The 22,840-nt window shown below is 38.7% G+C and overlaps 1 protein-coding gene and 1 non-coding gene across 15 annotated transcripts in view; one reads left to right on the top strand and one right to left on the bottom strand.

The window, feature by feature from the left end:
• The window catches only part of C17H2orf76 (chromosome 17 C2orf76 homolog), a 69,995-nt gene that overhangs the window by 32,210 nt on the left and 14,945 nt on the right, over positions 1 to 22,840 (bottom strand). For 10 of the 14 annotated variants that reach the window (XM_070581146.1, XM_070581137.1, XM_070581138.1 and 7 more), the window contains 2 exons: positions 7,237 to 7,306; positions 5,994 to 6,135 (listed from right to left, as the gene is read on the bottom strand). In XM_070581146.1, the coding sequence (XP_070437247.1) occupies positions 5,994 to 6,123 (130 nt within the window). In that variant the 5' untranslated portion in view covers positions 6,124 to 6,135; positions 7,237 to 7,306. Of the gene's footprint in view, positions 1 to 5,993; positions 6,136 to 7,236; positions 7,307 to 8,430; positions 8,553 to 8,987; positions 11,496 to 20,344; positions 20,505 to 21,899; positions 22,038 to 22,840 lie in introns of those variants that run through there. The other 4 variants (XM_070581142.1, XM_070581145.1, XM_070581144.1 and 1 more) reach the window with 4 other exon arrangements.
• On the top strand, positions 11,581 to 11,687 carry LOC139076902 (U6 spliceosomal RNA). Its single transcript, XR_011528935.1, has one exon. It is a non-coding gene; the product is annotated as a U6 spliceosomal RNA (small nuclear RNA).

Raw genomic sequence — 22,840 nt, 5'->3', positions numbered from 1 at the left:
GAGCCCAGAGCATCTTATAGCACCATAAAGTAAGAAAGTGCTCAACACACACACACACCGACACACAGACAGATGATATATGCCAAAGAGGCACAGAAATCAACCCAAAGAGTTCCCAATGGCCAAATCTAGAACAAGTGAACAACAATATAAATAAAATCTCCGATGCAGAAGAAGTCCAAAGAAATGATGTAGATACTCCACCCTAAAGGAGGGGGGTACATAATTCCCCGCTCCTTAACTGTGAACTGTTCGTAGTAACTTCCCTCCAAAGAGTATAGTATGAAAAGGGAGACAAAAAAGAGTAACTTTACAGTGGAGAAACCTAACACTACTTCAAGCCAAATGATTAAGGTCGGCATCAACAATCATAAATCATGTACAGAGTATGTATCCTTGATACGATATAATAAAAGTGACACTTTATCATTGTGATCTTCCTCTCGAACACCCACAACCCCAGTCTAATCATGAGAAAAGCATCACATAAATTCCAATAGAGGCACATCCTACAATAGGCCTAATATTCCTCAAAACTGTCAAAGTCATCAAATAGGGAAAATCTTAGAAACTGTCACAGCCCACAGGAGAAGGAGATATGACAACTAAATGTAATGTGGTATCCTAGAAGGGATCCTGGAACAGAAAAAAGATATTCAGTAAAAACTAAGGAAATCTGAATAAATTATGGACTTTAGTTAATAATGCATCAATATTGGTTCATTAATTGCAACAAATGTAGCACATAATGTAAGATGCTAATAATAGGGGAAACGGTGGAGGGGAGTATTAGATATAAAGATAAAAAAGATATAAAGAAAATATTTCTAACTATTCTAGTATTCACCCAATAGAATAGACTGCTTTACAAAGAAACGTATCACCAGGAATACCAGGGTATAAAGAAGGAATTCTGAATTGGAAGGTTGGACAAAACCTCCATAGCTTTCTTCTTTTTCATAGGTGAAATGATTTTACATTCAGAGGCAAGATCTGAAGTATTACAAAGTATTGAAATGCTTCCAAATCAAAGAAGAATTAAAATGTCTTATATTATCTCGATAACTGGTTTGTATACTGGTCTAAATCTAGAAAATCATCTATATAAGGTAGTATATATATAGGGTACCTCTGTGATGAGAATATCTGATTAACATCCATTCAATTTTAACAATAGGTTTATTTCATTTATTTATCATATTTATATATAATCTTGTATATTTATTATATTTATAAATATATGAGTTTACTATATTTGTACAAGTTTAGGTTTTAATGGCATGATGTTGTGGTATAGTGATTCTCAATGGAGAATGAATCAAATTTAACCAAAGTTTCTTGGCTGAGGGAGAAACACGATTATGGCAGGTGACTATGTTAAGCTATGTGTGGTAAAAAGAGACTATGATAAGAAAAGAACAATTAGACAGGCAAGAAGGCATCTAAAATAACCCCCAAAGATCATTCATCACAATGATCTTTTCTGTCTATGTCCAAAATTCACCATGCTACAATGTCAAACCATCCTTCTAGCTTTCAGTGTTGAAAACACTAGAGCAAGATGAACTGAATTCAAAGGCCCTTTTGACACTGAGTGAATCCGTTTATTTCAGAGACCCTACTTAAGCAAGTGAGGCCATAGAGAATAACAAAGAGGCAATCAAGTGTGGTGTTTAAGAGTACACATCAGGGGCCGGCCCCATGGCCGAGTGGTTAAGTTCACACGCTCCGCTTCAGCACCCTAGGGTTTCGCCAGTTCGAATCCTGGGCAAGGACATGGCACTGCTCATCATGCCATGCTGAGGCGGCATCCCACATGCCACAACTAGAAGGATCCACAACTAAAAATACAAAACTATGTACCGGGGGGCTTTGGGAGAAAAAGGAAAAATAAAATCTTTAAAAAGAAAAAAAAAAAAAGGAGTACATATCATGTGGTTAAACTGCCTGGGTTGAACGGCAGTTTTGTCCTTTATTAGCCAAGTCATCTCAGGGAAGTTTCTTAACCTCTCTGTTCCTTAGTTCTTCATCTGTAAAATGGGGATAATAACAGGTCATAATTTAGAGGGATGCTGTGAAGATGAAATGAGATAATCTGGTTATTAGCACAGTACCCGACACATAGTAATGTTCGCTATTATTATTAATATTATTTCAAAAATTCCTCAGTAATAAACTATTTGGTATTTGTTGCGTACACAATTCATAAAAGGTAAATATGAATTCATCTTCATTCACCAATCTTTCAGAGTTCCACAGTACCTCAAATTAGATGACAAAGATAGGCTTGGGCACAGAGCCCACAACTCTAAAAAGTCTGTACCCCAAAAGCTCACCTTTATGTCAGTGGAACACATTTCCCACGTGTACAATGGAAACGAGTAGTGCTTATATTATTACTGACACAGGTGAAGGGTGTGAGCAGGCAGGGCTGAGCATCTAGCTGGGATCCATACCACTGCTCCAATGGGGAGGGCACTCCGGTACCCGGGAAGAAAAGGACTCATGGGGACAGGGGACAATACATCTCCCCCCCCCAACCGTAGCCGCTTGAAGATTGCATCTGATTCTCAAGGACTTTAGGAAGAGCCTATGCTGCACTGTACTGAGGACGTCACAGCACTTACTGTAGCTACACTAAGAAACACTGTAACTCATAATACACACGAAGGTTTTAAAATAAAAATGTAGGGATTTGTTTTTATTTCCAAATTTGAATATGCTTTTGTGATATCCTTTCAAAAGCAGGACACTCTGTAATTGGTGATATCTTAGGACCAGCTCTCAATCTCCCAGCAATTAAGGACACAGCAATAAAAACAGATACTCTGCGTGTAAGCCTATAGTTACTGTAAGGAATAATTATGTTCGCATGAGACCTTGTATAGTCACCACCAAGTAGACTGACTTGTCTGTCTTCTCTATGGGTCGAGAGACCTCGCCTACTCCTTGCTCAGGTAATACTGAGCAGTAAAACTACCCAAAATTAGAGAAGACAAAAGGTGAGGGAGAAGAGTTTAGAAAATTTACAAAGTCAATCAGGAAGTAAAATGTCAAGAATTCACTACATTTTAAAAAGCTAGCTATACACACTTACATTGCACATCTACACACCAAGATCTTGGTTTCTCAATACCACTCTCCAGTAAGGGAATCTGAGCTCCTCAGAGAAATGGCTGATCCCAGGGTTCGGGCAGGGAAAGACCAGGACAAGTCTGGAACATCTCGTTGTACCGAAAAGGAGGTCCTCAAAGAATGAAGGACACGTGTTAAAAGGACACAAGCCAGATTGAAGGGGCTACCACTGGCCAAAATGGGGCTGACTGGAGCATCAAAATAAATAATGATAGTAAAGAATTATAATCCTTTGAATAAAGTAAGAACCCATGAGCCCACAGTGATATAAACAAATGATTAAATTTAATTAAATAATTAAATAAATTGCTTACTGTAGAAAAACAACTAACAGAAAAATTCCATCATTGCAATAAGGAAAATCACCATTTGCCAATCATCATCATCATCATAATTGATTCAGGCAAGAATCATCAAAGAGGTACTAGGTCACAATAATGGCTGCCACCAACACCTCGGTCTCCAGGGAGCTCTCACCTCTCAGCGAAATTCACCCAGCCCCTACCAGGGGCTGCACTGGAGAACTTAGAAGCCTAGAGGAAAGAGCTATTTTTCCTCCCTACTTCAGTAACCAGGTAACAAGTCATCAACAGTAGCCAAGAAGGAGGAAGTTTCTAGAAGGTTGTTTTTCAGAGCTATGTCAGGAAGAGATACCAGCATCAACCAGCAGGAACCAGATTGAGCCCCCCTGCAAGGGCAGTCCCTGCACAGATGACCTGAAGATGATCAGAAAATGCCCTTTTCCTCATCTTAATACTATAATCTCCACCCAAAGAGGACCCTAGGCCTTATTAGCATAACACACGATGTGCGTGAGAGTGCGTGTTTTCAGACTGTGCCTGCACCAGCTAACACTCTACCTGTGATAACAAACCTTCTCTTTTAAATATTCATTCCTCATCTGAAATAAAAGGACCTGCTTCCTGTTTTTCTGGAGAACCACGACTCTGGAAATGATTCTGCATGGTCTCCTATTTGCTGCAAATATACTTTGCTTTGTGTGACCAAAAAAAAAAAAAAGAATCATCAAAGAATGCTAAACTAGTGGGTGAAAGTTTGAGAAGTAACAGGATATTCATATAGTCTCAATATACACTCCTACAAGTTACTTTTCAATTACAACTAAAATTTACAGTGGAGAAACCTGGCAGACACTCCCTTAACCAACTGATCAAATTTACCCTCGCCAGTAGTGGGGCTAGTCGACAGCACATACCTCCTGATGTGACGCACTGAGAAGTCAGCATCATGTCTATGATTGCTCTGCCAGAAAGCATAACCTAAATCTGATGGTGAGAAAACATCAGAAAAACCCAACGGAGAAGCATTCTACAAAATAATTAGCCTGTACTATTAAAAACTGCCAACGTGATGAAATACAATAAAAGAGTCCAGATTAAAGAAATTAATTTCAGATTAAAGAAACTGAATATAACATATGACCTTGGATTTTCTTTAGTCATAAAAGACCTTATTGGGACAATTAAAATCTCAATGAGGTCTGTAAATTAGATAATAGTACTGTTTCAATGTTAAGTTCCTGATTTTCATCACTGTACTGTGATTATATAAGAGAATTCCTTATTTAGGGAATACACCCTGAAAATATTTAGAGGTAGAGGGGAATCATCATGTCAGTAACATACTTCTAAATGGTTCAGAAAGTAAAAAATGGGAGGCGGGGGTAAGGAGAGGAAAAGAAGAAACAGGGAAGAGAAGGAGGGAGAAGGAGAGTGGAGGAGGGGATAAAACAAATGGAACAAAATGGTGACATTTGGGGAATCTGTGTAAAGAGCACCCAGGAATTCTTTTGTTTGTTTCTGCAAGTTCTCTGTGTCTGAAATTATAGGATCAAAGTAAAAAAAATTAACTTGGATATAAAGTGATAAATCTGACAAAACTCATGGAACTGTACACTACGATCTATACATTATACCATACATAAATTACACTTCAATTAAAATAATAAAAGCTTATTCTACATGTTTCATCAAATGTTGATGATCGGGACACTTCAATAATTAAGAACAGAGGTCAAGGGGGTTGGGGAGATAAGACTGATGATATTTAAGGGTATAACCTTGTAACCAGGACTAAAATAGCCATAGAGATTTAATGCACAGTTTATTGAACATGGATAGCAATATTGTACTATGAGTATGTAATATAAATATCCTTACAATGGCAACCATATCATAAATGAAATAAAATGCATATACAGGTATCAAAGTAACACAATGTAAACCTTAAATTTATACAATGTTACATGTCAAATTTATCCAATTTTTTTTAAAAAAAAACAAAAAACAGAGGTTAGAAACCCATCAAGGACTTATCAAAATGAAGACTAACTTCGTGCCTACCGTATTTTAAGCTCAAAATGGTAACTACCGCCAGTTAGTCTGGCTGTCATTTCTGTGACCGCAATGACCAACAGCTCTCATGATTTCCTGGCTGTACAGACAGAGGCCTGCCACCTCCCTGCCACAGGACTCACGAGGCCCCCTCTGTGCTCCGCTGGGTACCACAATTAGCTACACTACCCTCCCTCATTAATCAACCTCCAAATACATAAGCCCGTGACAAGCAAACACAGACCTTACAATTTTTTAACTAAAAAAAACAAAGGAGAAGCCAAACATGATGGCAACAATCCCTGATGAGAGCGCACACATTGCGAAATGAGCCTTGGCAAGATACTTCTGCTGATGCCAAGGCTCAGAACAGGAACTAGCCTAGCATCCGCTTAAAACCTAGACTGATATCTTTCAAAGTATTTTTAAAAGATTACTATCAATGTTATAGTCAACAATTTTTTCAAAATACTAATAAAACAAAATGACTAAGATGTCTCATACCTTGCTTTAGAAATACTATAAACTCCTTTACAGTTTGATCCAAATTAACTCCGTGATATACTACAGGTCTGAAATTGCGATGCTCAAATGAACGAATGAGGCGAACTGTAACGGTCACTTCGGAAGCCATGTGAAGAAACTCCTGTGGCAAGGGACATGAAAACAGTCTAAATGACATTAACTCACAATTATCTACGAGCCTGCATTTACCTCATCAGCGCTCTGGCAAGCAGCCCATCTCTCCCACACTGTACGGTTACTGACAGTCCGCAAACCTAGGCCAGATTCCCGGGCATCCACAAGGTTCCCAATGTTACTTCCACCTATTCACTGTGATCCTAGACAGCTTTGTCACAGTCACTGATGTTCTGACTGGCAGAAAATTGACAGGGCACAGGAGAGGAACACAAGTGACATGGGGGGCGGGCTGCCAAACACAGACTCATGGCATATACCTGACCGCTCTGGATCTGCCAGGCCAGTGGTCTCCTCACCTGGCCCTAGATGAATTATGTTTATATTAGAGTCAACTATCCAACGGGTCGAAGTGTAATCTCACAAATGCTGTGAAATTTCAGGATTGATTTAATTATATGCCATGGTATTATCCATCTTTCATCCCATTGTTTACTTCGAGCATGTTTATTTCATCCTAAAACTATGCACTAGTCCTATGTGCCAGGGGTTAATATTTACCTCCATTAATTCTATCAGCAAATCATGAGGTAGTATATTCATTTTAAGGATGATGAAACAAACTCGGAGAGATTGTACAAATTGCCCAAGGTTGTCAAGCTGACAAATAATGGAGCCAGGATTTAAGCATCAATTTAATTCCAAAGCCAAAGCTCTGTCACCTCCAGAAAATCACCCCAAATTATTTCCTCCAAAAAAATTTACAAAGTTGCCACTGTTTTAAAGATACAATTATGGTACATTTCTATCTGGTAGTAACTACTTTATGCTACTTTCAACTTTGCATACAACTTTCGGCCATAATACACAATAAGTACTAGGAAAAAATTCCTGTAATACTAGTAAACATAAGATGTCCAACTTTACTAGTAATCAGAGAAATTCAAAATAACGAGATAGATCACTCACCAAACTGACACATTAAAAGTCTGACAATATCTAGTGTTGGCAAGTGTAGAACAACAAGAATTTAATCAGTGAAGGTGGGCATGCAAACAGGTACTACTTTTGGAGACAATCTGCAAATATTTTGTAAAGATCCACATACCTGTTGATCCAGCAACTTCAATCATAGGTAGGTACCCTGGGGAATTTCTCACATATGTGCACAGGGAGAACTGCAAAAGAACATTAATAGTAACATTTTTAATTGTAAAAACTGGAAAGAACTAAATGTCCATCAACAGGAGAACGGATAAGTAAGTGATGGCGTACTCATACAATGACTAGTACAAGCAGCCAGAATGAATGGACTCGAACTATGCCCACCAACGTGGAAGAATCGCAGAAACATTACAGTGAAGGAACAAAAGCAAGCTGCCAAAGGATCAGAGCACACTATCAATTATACAAAGTTCAAAAGGGTAGCTTTTACTATTTTTAAAAAGAGATTTCATTGTTATCTCGGAGGCAAAGGAAGGATTACGTAATTAGGAAGAAGTCCACAGGCGCTTCAATTATATTAGGAACATTTTATGTCTTAAGCAGAATGTTAGGTATATGGATGGTATATTATTCTTTATGCCTTTTAGTACATCTGGAATATTTTATCATATACAAAACAAGCCACACCAATTTGGCCTAGGATGTCTCTCTGAACCACAGAATGCTTACACCAATATTTTACTAAGTTTAAGAGAATATATAGCACATTACGTATGAAAAGCAAAGGTTCAAGCTGTTTTAATGCATAAAATAATTTGTAATTATAATTAGCTTACTGCTTATAATTAAATGAGTGGTTCTTAAAAACTGAAAATAATGTTTTCCCTCTAAAATAAGGTAAGAATTCGCATTATAATCTTGTTTAGTGGTTAAGGAACTTAAATTAACAAATCTTTTGATAATTCTAATATTAGCTATTATACTATTTCTTATTAAATTTGGTTTACATTGCCCCAAAAATCCTGATCCCAGAATCTACTAAGTAGCAGCAGTTCACCAGACATCTACAAAATTACAATTTAAAATATCCTGAGGTACTTAATAAAGAACACCTCTTGAGAAAGGAATATTATAAAAGACTTGTGTATTTCAGAAGCAGTGTTAACAGGTTTGTTAAAATTATAACCACTTCTTTCTCCTCTCACCTAACCCCCAAAACCGGAAAGGAGTCCTCCACACACACCCACACACACCCACTTGCTGGGAAAGCCCCCTCAGGCAGCCCAAGGCCCCAAAGTTCAGAGCTAGACAGATCAGTATCTGTCAACAGCAACATCAGATGAAACATCAATTCTACCTCTTAGCCGCAACGTATCGTTGGATCTCACACAGTAAACCTCAATAAACAGTGACTCCTTTTATCAATGGTCTGCTTGCGATAAAACAGGTCTGGGTATAAAGACAGCTCACGTAGGTAGCAAATTAAGATACCAGAATCCCAAGTGCATGAAATGAATCATATAAATGACCTAACCAAGGAGGCCAGGCAGGCTGGGATATGCATGCATCATGAAACTGTTTTACAATTGCAGGTTTGTTTTTTTCACTTAACAAAATGCTGCCCAAATGTTGTACTTAAATAGTCGAAGTTTTCGATTTAAAATTCCAAATTTGCATTAATATCTAATTTTGGTCAACAAGGTATTGTCATCTTCATCAGAAATTTGTTATAACTTATACTCAATAACTAAACAATAATAGCTACTATGGGAATGAAATCATTATCTAATTTGCCTTAAGGGCTGTGGGAAAGACAGCTGGTTAGTCTAGGTAGACGAACACCCTAAAGAGACAGCTTAGAAAGCCAATCCTATAGATTATAAATGTGACATTTTCCCAGAAGGTTTGACCTACTTAAAAAAGGTGAATCTGGGGGCTGGCCTGGTTGCATAGTGGTTAGGTTCGCACACTCCGCTTTGGCAGGCCCGGAGTTCTCAGGTTCGGATCCCAGGAGCAGACCTACACACTGCTCATCAAGCCACGCTGCGGTGGCATCCCACATACAAAACAGAGGCAGACTGAGACGGATGGTAGCTCAGGGCCAATCTTCCTCAGACACAGACAACAAAAGTAAATCTGATCAAGTTTAAAAGGCATTCTTCAAATGAAGGGACAGAGAAGCCAAAAACAAAAACTTCGGGATAAATTAATAAAAAATATTCAAGGACCTGAAAAAAGATTTGAATAAATGAAATGACCATGTACTTAACTACAAAGGCTCAAAGTTGTAAAGAAATCAATTCTCCTTAAATTAATCTACAAATTGAATAAAATCCCAATCAAAATATAAGAGAATGGTTTGGGACAGTTGTCACAAATATTTCTAAAATCCATTTGGAAGAATACATTTGTGAGCTTAGTCAGCAAAGTCATAAAAAAAGAAAAAAGAGCACCACCTATTAAAATACATTACAAAGCAACAGTCAGACGTATAGTAGAAATACATGAATCAGCTTGAGTGATTTTCATATATTTACAAAATCCAGTAACAAAATTTAAAGGACAATCAAACTAGTTAATTTAAGCTGTGATACTGAAGCAGGAATAAAGTGACAAATCAGCAGAACACAACAGGAAACTCAGAAATAGACTCAAGATTAGAGAATTTAGTATAAGATAAAAGTGGCATTTCACATTAGTGGGGAAAAGACAGTTTATTTAATAAATGGCATTGGGAAAACTGGTCAGACATTTGGCAAAATGTAATGCTAGATTGTTACCTCATCCTTATATAAAAATAAACCATATGGACCAAACATTTAAATTTAACTGGAAAATCATAGAGAGGCACTGCAAAAAAGGGTGTATATTTTTATAATCTCAATGTAGGAAAGACCTTTCTAAGCAAATAAAAATCAGCAACCATCAAGGAAAATGTTGATAGGTATAAACAACGTGAAAATGTAAAAGAAGACAAATAGCCTAATAGAAATGTGGGTAGACGTAATTTACAGGCAATTGGCAAATTTTTAAAAAGTCAAAGTCAATAATGTGAAAAGATGACCAACTTTATAAAGAACTGCTAACAGAAACAGTAAGATATCAACTTTGCCATCAGACTGGTAAAAATTAAAAATTGGGCGAAACCAGTGTTGGCAAGGATGTGGAGAAATAAATATTTTTATACACTACTGCTAAGAACATAAAATGGTACAGTCTTTCCAGAGGGGAGTGAGGTAATTTGTATCAAAATTCTAAATTTGCCTACCCATTGACATGGTAATTTCTCTTCCAATCATTTACCCTGAGAAGATAATTGCATCAAATATTTTAAAAATCCGTGAGTTCATAATGATACTCTGAAAAAGCCAATTAGTCACTCTGGAAGGTAACAGTGCACTTACCTGTTTTTCTGAAAATTGGCTTACCAAGGTGGTGGGGAGGGGGCATTGAAATGAGAAACCCATAATCAAATATTTTATGATTTTCTTATACAAACTATATTTCAAGATTACCAAATAGCTGATGAAGAAAAGTTCTTCTTTATGGAAAAATTACAGCTAAAAAGCACTGAAAGAATTGATAGAATTTAAAAATCGTGATTTACATACCTATCAGAATGGCTAAAATAAAACAGTGACAACACCAAATGTTGGTGAGGGTGTGGAGAACTCAGATCTCTTATTCATTGCTGGTGGGAATGCAAAATGGTATGGTCACACTAGAAAATAATATGGCAGTTTCTTACAAAACTAAAAATGTACTTATCATATGACCTAGCAATTGCATTCTTGGACATTTAAGCCAGAGAACTAAAAACTTACATTCACACAAAACCAATATATGACTGCTCATAGCATACGCATGTGTAATACCCAAAAACTGGAAACCCAAATGTCCTTCAATACATGAATGGTTAAACAAACTGTGGTATATCCATATCATGAAATAGTACTCAGTAATAAAAAGGAATAAACTATTAATAGACATAACAACTTTGATGGATCTCAAGGGAATTAAGCTGAATTTAAAAGCCAATCTCAAAAGGTTAATACTGTGGAATTCCATTTATATGTTAATCTTGTAATGACAAAATTATCAAAATGGAGAACAGATTAGTGTGGCTGGGGTTAGAGAGGAGGTGGGGAAGGGGGTGGCTGTGGCCATAAAAGGGTCGCATGAGAGATCCTTGTGATGGAAATGTTCTGATTCTTGACTGCGGTGTTAATGCACATTTATCAACACGTGATGAAAGTGCACAGAACTAAATACATGTGTGCATGCATGCAAACACTCACAAGTGCATGTAAACCTAGTGCAATCTGAACACAGTCCATGGACTGTATCAACATCAATTCCTTCTATCAATTGGTTGTGATACTGGACTATACTCGAGCAAGACACTACCACTGGGAGAAACTCGGTGAAGGGCACAAAGGATCTCTCTGTATTATTTCTTACAAATGCACGTGAATCTACAATTATCTCAAAATAAAAAGTTGCTAAAGTGCTCGATTCGGCAGCACATATACTAAAATTGGAACGATACAGAGAAGATTAGCATGGCCCCTGCGCAAGGATGACACGCAAATTCGTGAAGCGTTCCATATTTTTAGAAATTGACAACGACATAAAGAGATGGAAAGACATTCCATGCACATGGATTGGAAGAATAAACATAGTTAAAATGTCCATACTACCTAAAGCAATCTACAGATTCAATGCTATCCCAATCAGAATCCCAAGAACATTCTTCACAGAAATTGAACAAACAATCCTAAAATTCATATGGGGCAACAAAATACCACGAATTGCTAAAGCAATCCTGAGCAAGAAAAACAAAGCCGGCGGAATCACAATCCCCGATTTCAAAACATACTACAAAGCTACAGTGATCAAAACAGCATGGTACTGGTACAAAAACAGGTCCACAGATCAATGGAACAGAATTGAAAGCCCAGAGATAAAACCACACATCTATGGACAGCTAATCTTCGACAAAGGAGCAGACGGCCTACAATGGAGAAAAGAAAGTCTCTTCAACAAATGGTGCTGGGAAAACTGGACAGCCACATGCAAAAGATTGAAACTTGACCATTCTTTTTCACCACACACCAAAATAAATTCAAAATGGATCAAACACCTAAAGATTAGGCCTGAAACAATAAGTCTTCTGGAAGAGAATATAGGCAGTACACTCTTTGACATCAGTTTCAAAAGAATCTTTTTGGACACTATAACTCCTCAGTTGAGGGAAACAATAGAAAGAATAAACAAATGGGACTTCATCAGACTAAAGAGCTTCTTCAAGGCAAGGGAAAACAGAATTGAAACAAAAAAACAGCTCACTAATTGGGAAAAAATATTTACAAGCCACTTATCCGACAAAGGGTTAATCTCCATAATATACAAAGAACTCATACTGCTTAACAACAAAAATCAAACAACCCGATCAAAAAATGGGCAGAGGACATGAACAGACATTTCTCAAAAGAAGATATGAATATGGCCAAGAGACACATGAAAAGATGTTCATCATCGCTAATCATCAGGGAAATGCAAATCAAAACTACACTAAGATATCACCTTACACCTGTTAGATTGGCAAAAACATCCAAAACCAAGAGCGACAAATGTTGGAGAGGTTGTGGAGAAAAAGGAACCCTCATACACTGTTGGTGGGAATGCAAACTGGTACAGCCACTATGGAAAACAGTATGGAGATTTCTCAAAAAGTTAAAAATAGAAATACCGTATGACCCAGCCATCCCATTACTGGGTATCTATCCTAAGAACCTGAAATCAGCAATTCCAAAAGTCCCATGCACCCCTATGTTCATCGCAGCATTATTTACAATAGCCAAGACGTGGAACCAGCCTACATGCCCAGAAACTGATGATTGGATAAAGAAGATGTGGTATATATACACCATGGAATACTACTCAGCCATAAAAAAAGACAAAATTGGCCCATTCACAGCAACGTGGATGGACCTCGAGGGTATCACGTTAAGCGAAATAAGCCAGTCAGAGAAAGACGAACTCTATATGACTCCACTCATAGTTGGAAGTTAGTATATTGATAAGGAGATCTGATCGGTGGTTACCAGGAAAAAGGGGGGGGTGGGGGGAGGGCACAAAGGGGGAAGCGGTGTACCCACAACATGACTAACAAAAATGTACAACTGAAATCTCACAAGATTGTAATCTATCATAACATTAATAAAAAAAAAAGTTGCTAAAAATCGTCATTTTGAAAACCCTAATGAAATAACGAATGTAAGCACTGATCATAAGGGGGTCATTAGGTAAAAGATTGATGGGAAATTTTAGAAACTTTGGGATACATGAGGGGCTGACAACACCTTAACTTACCAATCAACCTCAACGAATGAATCAAGCCTCCAGATCTAACCCCCAGTTTATGGGCTATGTCAGTGCGTGGAGCAACAGGTTAAATGGCACCACAAGGAGGCCATCAGCCAAGTTCAGAGTGTGGAAGAATCTATTGAATAAATGACTTGATTTCTTCAACAAATAAATACCATGAAAAATAAAGAAGAGGGGAAGATTATAAATTAAAGGAGACTTAAAAGAGATATATCAACAAATGCAACATTTAGACCTTATATGGATCCTGACTTGCATAATATTAGATGGTATTAGGAATTTAATGTTAATTCTGTTTCTTCAATATGTTTTTGAGTCCCTATCTTAAAAGACCAACGTATACAAAGGTGAAATGATATGATGACTGGCATTTGCATTCAAATACCCCGGCAGAAGAAAAACAATTACAAGATGAAGATAAAAAAAAAGAACGGTAGAATGTTGTTACCTGCTGAAACTGGGTGTATACGGGACCTCATCATACCCTTCTACTTTTGTACACGCTTAAAATTTTTCATAATAAAAACATGTTAAGAGAAGATAAGTGCACAAAGACGTACATTCAAGGAAGACTTTTTTTTCTTGAAGTGTTTCTAATAGTTCACAAAAACTAGAATCCACCTAAATGTCCGTCATGGAAGAGCTGATTAAGTAAACTATATCACACCATAAAATAAAACCCCCTGCAGCCAGAGGCCGGCCCACTGGCACAGCAGTTAAGTTCGTGCGCTCTGCTTTCGCAGCCCAGGGTTCGCCAGTTAAGATCCCAGGCAGGGACCTATGCACAGCTTATCAAGCCATGCTGTGGCACCACATATAAAGTAAAGGCAGATGGGCACAGATGTTAGCACAGGGCTAATCTTCCTCAAAAAAAAATCCCCTGCAGCCATTAAAGCATGATATGGATACATGGATACTAACTTTGAAAGATGGCTATGACATATAAGTGAATGAAAATACAAGTTAGAAAATCGCAGGTGATCAGTATCTCTATAAGCACAGAGAGGTGTCCAGAGAGAATGTTTACTGAAATGTTGACCGTGGCTATCCCTGAATGGTAGAAATCCAAGAGACTGTTAGCTGTTGTATATATTTCTAATATTGCTTGATGTTCTTGTTTTTGTTAATTTGTTATTTGTTTTTTTTATTGAGTTAATGATAGGTTACAATCTTGTGAAATTTCAGTTGTACATTAATGTTTGTCAGTCATGTTGTAGGTGCACCACTTCACCCTTTGTGCCCACCCCCCACCCCACCTTTCCCCTGATATCCACTAAACTGTTCTTAGTCCATAATTTTAAATTCCTCATATGAGTGGAGTCATACACAGATTATCCTTCTCTCGCTGGCTTATTTCACTTAACATAATTCCCTCAAGGTCCATCCACGTTATTGCAAAGGGAATGATTTTGTTCTGTTTTACAGCTGAGTAGTATTCCATTGTATATATGTACCACATCTTCTTTATCCATTCGTCTGTTGCTGGGCACTTAGGTTGCTTCCACGTCTTGGCTATTGTAAATAATGCTGCAGTGAACATTGGGGTACATAGGACTTTTGGGATTGCTGACTTCAAGCTCTTTGGATAAATACCCAGTAGTGGGATGGCTGGATCGTATGGTAGTTCTATTTTTAATTTTTTGAGGAAGCTCCATACTGTTTTCCATAGTGGCTGCACCAGTTTGCATTCCCACCAGCAGTGTATGAGGGTTCCTTTTTCTCCGCAACCTCTCCAACATTTGTTACTATTAGTTTTAGATATTTTTGTCATTCTACTGGGTGTAAGGTGATATCTTAGTGTAGTTTTGATTTGCATTTCCCTGATGATCAGCGATGATGAGCATCTTTTCATGTGCCTATTGGCCATCAGTATATCTTCTTTGGAGAAATGTCTGTTCATGTCTCCAGCCCATTTTTTGATTGGGTTGTTTGATGTTTTGTTGTTGAGTTGTGAGAGTTCTTTATATATTATGGATATTAAGCCTTTGTCAGATATATGACTTGCAAATATTTTTTCCCAGTTAGTGGGTTGTTTTTCTGTTTCAATCCTGTTTTCCTTTGCCTTGAAGAAGCTCTTTAGTCTGATGAAGTCCCATTTGCTTATTCTTCCTATTGTTTCCCTTCTCTGAGAAGGCATGGTGTCCGAAAAGATCCTTTTAATACTGATGTCAAAGAGTGTACTGCCTACGTTTTCTTCCAGAAGCCTTATGGTTTCAGGTCTCACCTTTAGGTCTTTGATCCATTTTGAGTTTATTTTGGTGAATGGTGAAAAAGAATGGTCAATTTTCATTCTTTTACATGTGGCTTTCCAGTTTTCCCAGCACCATTTGTTGAAGAGACTTTCTTTTCTCCATTGTATGCCCTCAGCTCCATTGTCAAAAATAAGCTGTCCGTAGATGTGTGGTTTTATTTCTGGGCTTTCAATTCTGTTCCATTGATCTGTGCACCTGTTTTTGTACCAGAACCATGCTGTTTTGATTACTGTAGCTTTGTAGTATGTTTTGAAGTCAGGGATTGTGATGCCTCCCGTTTTGTTCTTTTTTCTCAGGATTGCTTCAGCACTTCGGGGTCTTTTGTTGCCCCATAAGAATTTTAGGATTCTTTGTTCTAATTCTGTAAAGAATGTCATTGGGATTCCGATTGGGATGGCGTTGAATCTGTAGATTGCTTTAGGTAGAACGGACATTATAACTATGTTTATTCTTCCAATCCATGTACATGGAATGTCTTTCCATCTCCTTATGTCGTCATCCAATTCTCTCAGAAAGGCCTTGTAATTTTCATTATATAGGTCCTTCACTTCCTTAGTTAAATTTACCCCCAAGGTATTTTATTCTTTTTGTTGCGATTGTGAATGGTATTGTGTTCTTGAGTTCTTTTTCTGTTAGTTCATTATTGGAGTATAGAAATGCTACTGATTTATGTAAATTGATTTTATACCCTGCAACTTTGCTGTAGTTGTTGATTACTTCTAACAGTTTTCCAATGGATTCTTTGGGGTTTTCTATATATAAGATCATGTCGTCTGCAAACAGCGAGAGTTTACTTCTTCCCTCCCTATTTGGATTCCTTTTATTCCTTTTTCTTGCCTGATTGCTCTGGCCAGGACCTCCAGTACTATGTTGAATAAGAGTGGTGATAGAGGGCATGCTTGTCTCGTTCCTGTTTTCAGGGGGATGGCGTTCAGTTTTTGCCCATTGAGTATGATGTTGGCTATGGGTTTGTCATACATGGCCTTTATTATGTTGAGGTAGTTTCCTTCTATGCCCATTTTGTTCAGAGTTTTTGTCATAAATGGCTGTCGGATCTTGTCAAATGCCTTCTCTGCATCTACTGAGATGATCATGTGGTTTTTATTCCTCAGTTTGTTGATGTGGTGTATCACGTTGATTGATTTGCGGATGTTGAACCATCCCTGTGTCCCTGGTATGAATCCCACCTGATCATGATGTATGATCCTTTTGATGAATTGCTGAATTCTGGTTGCCAAAATTTTGTTTAGAATTTTTGCATCTATGTTCATCAGTGATATTGGCCTGTAGTTCTCTTTTTTTGTGGTGTCCTTGTCTGGTTTCGGTATCAGCCTGATGTTGGCCTCATAGATTGTGTTAGGAAGTGTTCCATCTTCCCTAATTTTTTGGAATAGCTTGAAAAGCATGGGTATTAAATCCTCTCTGAAAGTTTGGGAGAATTCCCAGGAAAGCCATCTGGTCCTGGGGTTTTATTCTTTGGGATATTTTTGATTGCTGTTTCAATCTCTTTCCTTGTGATTGGTCTGTTCAAATTGTCTGCCTTTTCTTGAGTGAGCTTTGGGAGATTGTAGGAGTCCAAGAATTTATCCATTTCCTCTAGGTTATCCATTCTGTTGGCATATAGTTTTTTGTAGTATTCTCTTATAATCCGTTGTATTTCGGCAGAGTCTGTTGTTATTTCTCCTCTTTCATTTCTGATTTTGTTTATCTGAGCTTTCTCCCTTTTTTTCTTTGTAAGTCTGGCTAGGGGTTTGTCAATTTTATTTATCTTCTCAAAAAACCAGCTCTTTGTTTCATTGATCCTTTCTACTGCCTTTTTCGTTTCAATAGTATTTATTTCTGCTCTGATTTTTATTATTTCTCTCCTTCTGCTGACTTTGGGCTTCATTTGTTCTTTTTTCTCTAGTTCAGTTAGGTGTAGTTTAAGATTGCTTATTTGGGATTTTTCTTGTTTGTTAAGATGTGCCTGTACTGCAATGAATTTTCCTCTGAATACAGCTTTTGCTGTATCCCATATGAGTTGGTATGGCATGCTATCATTTTCATTTGTTTCCAGGTATTTTTTGATTTCTTCTTTAATTTCTTCAATGATCCATTGCTTGTTCAGTAGTGTGTTGTTTAGTCACCACATCTTTGTGCCTTTCTCAGCTTTTTTCTTGTAATTAATTTCTAGCCTTATAGCACTATGATCTGAGAAGATGCTTGTTATTATTTCAATTTTTTTAAATTTGTAGAGGCTTGCCTTGTTTCCCAACATATGGTCTATCCTTGAGAATGTTCCGTGTGCACTTGAGAAGAATGTGTATTCAGCTCTTTTAGGGTGAAGTGATCTATATATGTCTATTAAGTCCAATTGTTTTAGTTTTTCATTTAGCTCCACTATTTCCTTGTTGATTTTCTGTCTGGAAGATCTGTCAATTGATGTGAGTGGGGTGTTGAGGTCCCCTACTATTATTGTGTTGTTTTTAACATCTACCTTTAGGTCTGTTAATAGTTGCTTTATGAATCTTGGTGCTCCTGTGTTGGGTGCATAGATATTTATAAGCGTTATTTCTTCTTGATGAAGTGTTCCTTTGATCATTATATATTGTCCTTCTGTCTCTCTCTTTACCTGTCTTATTCTGAAATCCACCTGGTCTGATATGAGAATTGCAACACCTGCCTTTTTTTCCTTGCTATTTGCTTGAAGTATTGTCCTCCACCCCTTCACCCTGAGCCTGTGTTTGTCCTTGGGGCTGAAGTGTGTTTCCTGGAGGCAACAAATTGCTGGATCTTGTTCTCTAATCCATTTTGCCACTCTGTGTCTTTTTATTGGAGAGTTCAATCTGTTCACATTGAGAGTGATTATTGATGCATGTGGACTTAATGCTGTCAATCTGTCACTTATTATCTTGTTTTCCTGTGTTTCTTTTCCTGTGTGCTTTAGACTACCCATTTAATACTGCAATTTCTTATGCTGGGTTTCTCATATTTTTCCTTATTTATGATTTGTGACTCTGTTCTGTACTTTATTTTAGTGTCTATCTTGAAGTTTGTATTTAGAATCTCGTGTATAATATAGTCTATTCTCTGGTGGTCTCTTACTTACTTGACCAATACTGATTTAGACCCTTTGCTCTTCCCCTCCTAAATAATTATTTTCATTTCTTATTCGAACTCGTCTTATGAATTTGTAGTTAGAGTGCTAAGATCGTCCTTGTTTTGGTAGTGTCCTTATTTTTACCCTAATGCTATAGTTGAATATTTGCTATCCTGTTCTGGTTCTATCCATCGGTCTCCCTAGTCTGTGGATTGTGTCCCCTTTCTCCCTTTTTTCTTTTTTCAGGTATGAGAGCCTTCTTAAGGATTTCTTGTAGTGGAGGGCTTTTAGTTACAAATTCCCTTAACTTTTGTTTGTCTGGAAAAGATTCAATTTCTCCCTCATATCTGAAGGAAATTCTTGCTGGATAGAGTATTCTTGGATGAAGATTTTTATCTTTTAAAGCTTTGAATATGTCACTCCATTCTCTCCTAGCTTGTAAGGTTTCTGTAGAGAAATCTGCTGACAGTCTGATAGGGGTTCCTTTATAGGTTATTCTCTTTTTTTTTCTTACTTCCCTGAGTATTCTTTCCTTATCTTTCCTTTTTGCCAATTTTACTACTATGTGCCTTGCAGTAGGTCTTTTTACATTGACAAATCTAGGAGATCTGAAACCCTCCTCTACACACATTTCTCCGTCAATCCCTAGATTTGGGAAGTTCTCTTCAATAATTTCATTAAGTACACTTTCTGCTCCATTTTCCTTTTCCACATTCTCGGGAATTCCTATGATCCTTATGTTCTTACTCCTCATTGAATCCATTACCTCTCGGAGATTTTCCTCATTTTTTTTTAAATTCTTAGTTCTCTTTCTTCCTCTATCTGGAGCCATTCAGCCTGTCTATCTTCAATTATGTTAATTTGCTCTTCTATGGTGTCTACACGGGCATTCAGGGAATCCATATTCTGTTTTATCTGGTCCATTGTGTTTTTCACCTCTAGTAATTCTGTTTGATTCTTCTTTATGATTTCAATCTCTTTTGTGAAGTAACTCTAGAACTCAGCTTGTTTCTCTATCTTTCTCTCTACCTCATTGAGTTTTTTGATTATAGCTGCTCTGAACTCATTATCACTTAGTTTACCTAAGTCCAAGTCCTCAGGACTTAATTCTATGTTTTTATCGTTTTCCTTCTGGTCTGAGGCTTTTATAAATTGCTGGATGGTAGAGGAGTGGTTTTTTCTCATGGTGGTAGAATTCCGTTGCAGTTACAGCCTGTCGCCACTAGATGGGGGTCGAGAGCGACATGTCAGCTCTCCGCCTTGGGGCAAGATGGCTGCGCCCACTGGCTTTGCAGGGAGGGAGGAGCTGCTATTCTCACGCACCGGTCTGGATTCAGATCATTTCTGTTCTCTGGTCTCCCGCAGCCCTGGGTTTATGGGGTCCCTGTGGACGGAAGCTTCCCCCCCCCCCCCCACCGTCAGTGGGTTTCCACTGAATCAGTGGCAGGAGTCCTGCATGATCCCTGGTCGTGCGGCCCCTCCCCCGCTCCTTCCCGACCCGCGCCACAGCGATCGCAGACTCTAGGGGAGGGAGCAATGTTCTCTCCTACCGTTCCAGCGCCTCCGAGGCTGTAAGTAGGGTTTATGATCTCTGCTTTCTTGGTATTGTAGGTCTCTAACGTGCTGGCATTAAGTTTATTTTCTGAAATTCAGTTTTTCCAATCCTTTGTTGTATTTTGGAGGGGAGAGAATCCTGGGTCAGCTCACCCTGCCATTTTGCTCCGCCCCTTCCTTGCTCAATGTTTTAATAATGATTATGTGTTTTTAAATTAGGCTATTTCCCTGTACACTTATATTTGCACTTTTGTGATGTATGTGTTATGCATCAACAAAAAGTTACTTTTAAAACTAAGTTATTTCCATTTCTTTTAAGAAAAAAGATAACTGAGCAAACGCAAACAATACAGAACATACCAAATACTGTAAAGGACAAAGAGAGTTAGAAATTTAGCTCTTCCAAATAAATCCAAAAAGTATTCAGCCGTCAGGGGCACCAGAAGCAGGTCACATCCCAGAACGAGTCTAAACACGTCTAAGGTGGCACCAAAGGGCTTCCATACTCAGCCTCTCCCTGCCTCTCTTACAACATCTATCACCACAACAATCCACCTTGCACATATCACTCCAGCGGCAATTACAGCCCACTGTTTCCCACACAACTCATGCTGTTTCCAAGCCTCTGCCACACCCTTCCACCCCAGGCTTTTCTCCAAACTCCCTCTGCCCCTTGCCTCTTCGCCTTACCACGTAGGCATCCCCCAAAACTCAGCCAGGGCCATCGGCTCCAAGACACCTTTGAGGTCAGCTCGTCCTCTGCCCCAGGCTCAGCTAAGGGTCCCTCCGTCACATTGAAGGGGCCATCAGATTGAACGCCATACTGAAGTCATCTGTTTAAGGGGTCTAGCTTGCAAGCCCCTTGAGGGAAAGAATGCTGCATGGTTTATTTTTGTAGACCCAGCAACACGTGTGGCATGAGGCACATCACAGCCCCCATCAACGTCTGCAGAGCTCAAGAGCAGCTGAAGGGCTCAGGAAAACCTGAATTCCTCCCTTTCCTAAGGACACACTGACACCTCCATCCTGCACTAGAGCCATAGCGCCTAGGGTCCATGAGCTTTTCCAGGGCCCACGAAAACGGGTGAGAGCTGAAAAAAAACCTTACTGCTCCAGAATACGGAAATTTTTTTAAATCAAAATTAATATTTAATTAAATATCTACAACACATAACATTTCAACAGCAACCCAACTCTATTCGTAATTACATATGTTAGATTTACTATAGGCTATGGGTACATTTTACATGATATAGGGTGGGGATTTGAAAAGCAACAGTGCCCAGGGCTTGGGAAGCTCTGTAAACCTGCCTGCCTAAAAAACCTGTTCTGGCAGGTACCTTACTCAGCTGGTTTGGGAGACTGAAGAAAAATCCAAATCCAAAGCAAACCAAGACTCTTAAAAACAAATGAACAAAACAAACACAAAATCCACGTAGGAACCTCCTCACATGGAGCTCCCAGGTCCCTGACAGGTAACTACTGTATCACCAGAGCCAAGAATGGGTGCAGCCCAGCGCCCCTCCTCTGGACCAGAATTCTTGAACTTACAGGGCAGGTCGGGGCTGCTTTTTCTGGACCAGGCTCCAGCAGGGTGAACAGGGAAGGTGGAAATTCAGCAAGGAATGGTCAAGGAAAGCCAAGACAAGCTGCATGCTAGGTTCCCTGAGGGCCCCACTGCTCTCCTTCTCAAGTGGTTCCTCCCCCCATGGCAAAGTTCCCAGCCGGAGAGCTGTAAACCAGCTGGGGTGAGCTCCTGAGGAGGAAAACAGGCACAGCACATAAGAGCTCAGAGCCCAGCATCATGATACTCACAAAATACTCGACTATTGACTTTAGATTGATCTTTATCAGCTCAAAAAAAAAAGTACAGGGGCCAGGGCAGTGGCGTGTGCAGTGGTTAATTTCACACGCTCTGCTTCAGCGACCCAGGGTTTGCCAGTTTGGATCCTGGCTCGTCAAGCCATGCTGTGGTGGTATCACACACAGAAGAACTAGAAAGACTTACAACTAGGATGTGCAACCATGCACTGGGGCTTTAAGGAGAAAAAAAAGAGGAAGATTGGCAACAGATGTTAGCTCAGGGCCAATCTTCCTCACAAACACACAAAAGTAACTACAGCTGATTCTGGTTATTCAAAGAGGATGTGGTTTACAAAGTGGTTGTGAACACTGAGCCACTGCTCCTGGGGAAATACAGGGTTAGGTTCTGGTGAGCCTCTGGTGCCTCTGTTCACAACATTTTCATCAGCCGATCAATACATAACCTTGTTTATGTGTGTTTCTGTTTAAAGACACCTTGTTTAATACGTATTGTTGATTCATTAACACTGAACTCACAGCCAACAGCATTATAAGTCAAACCTGAGCAAAGCTTATCTAAACACATATTTTCTCCATGAGGCACACACAGCCTTCGTGCACTTAGGAAAACGAGACAGAACTTCAGCACTGCGCTTGGGGGTTGTCTTAAACAGGGAAATCACCAACAA

The sequence above is a fragment of the Equus przewalskii genome, chromosome 17, assembly GCF_037783145.1.
Source record: "Equus przewalskii isolate Varuska chromosome 17, EquPr2, whole genome shotgun sequence".
Lineage (NCBI taxonomy): Eukaryota > Metazoa > Chordata > Mammalia > Perissodactyla > Equidae > Equus > Equus przewalskii.
Note: the sequence above shows the minus strand (reverse complement) of the source record. Positions and strands in the feature narration are given on the sequence as shown.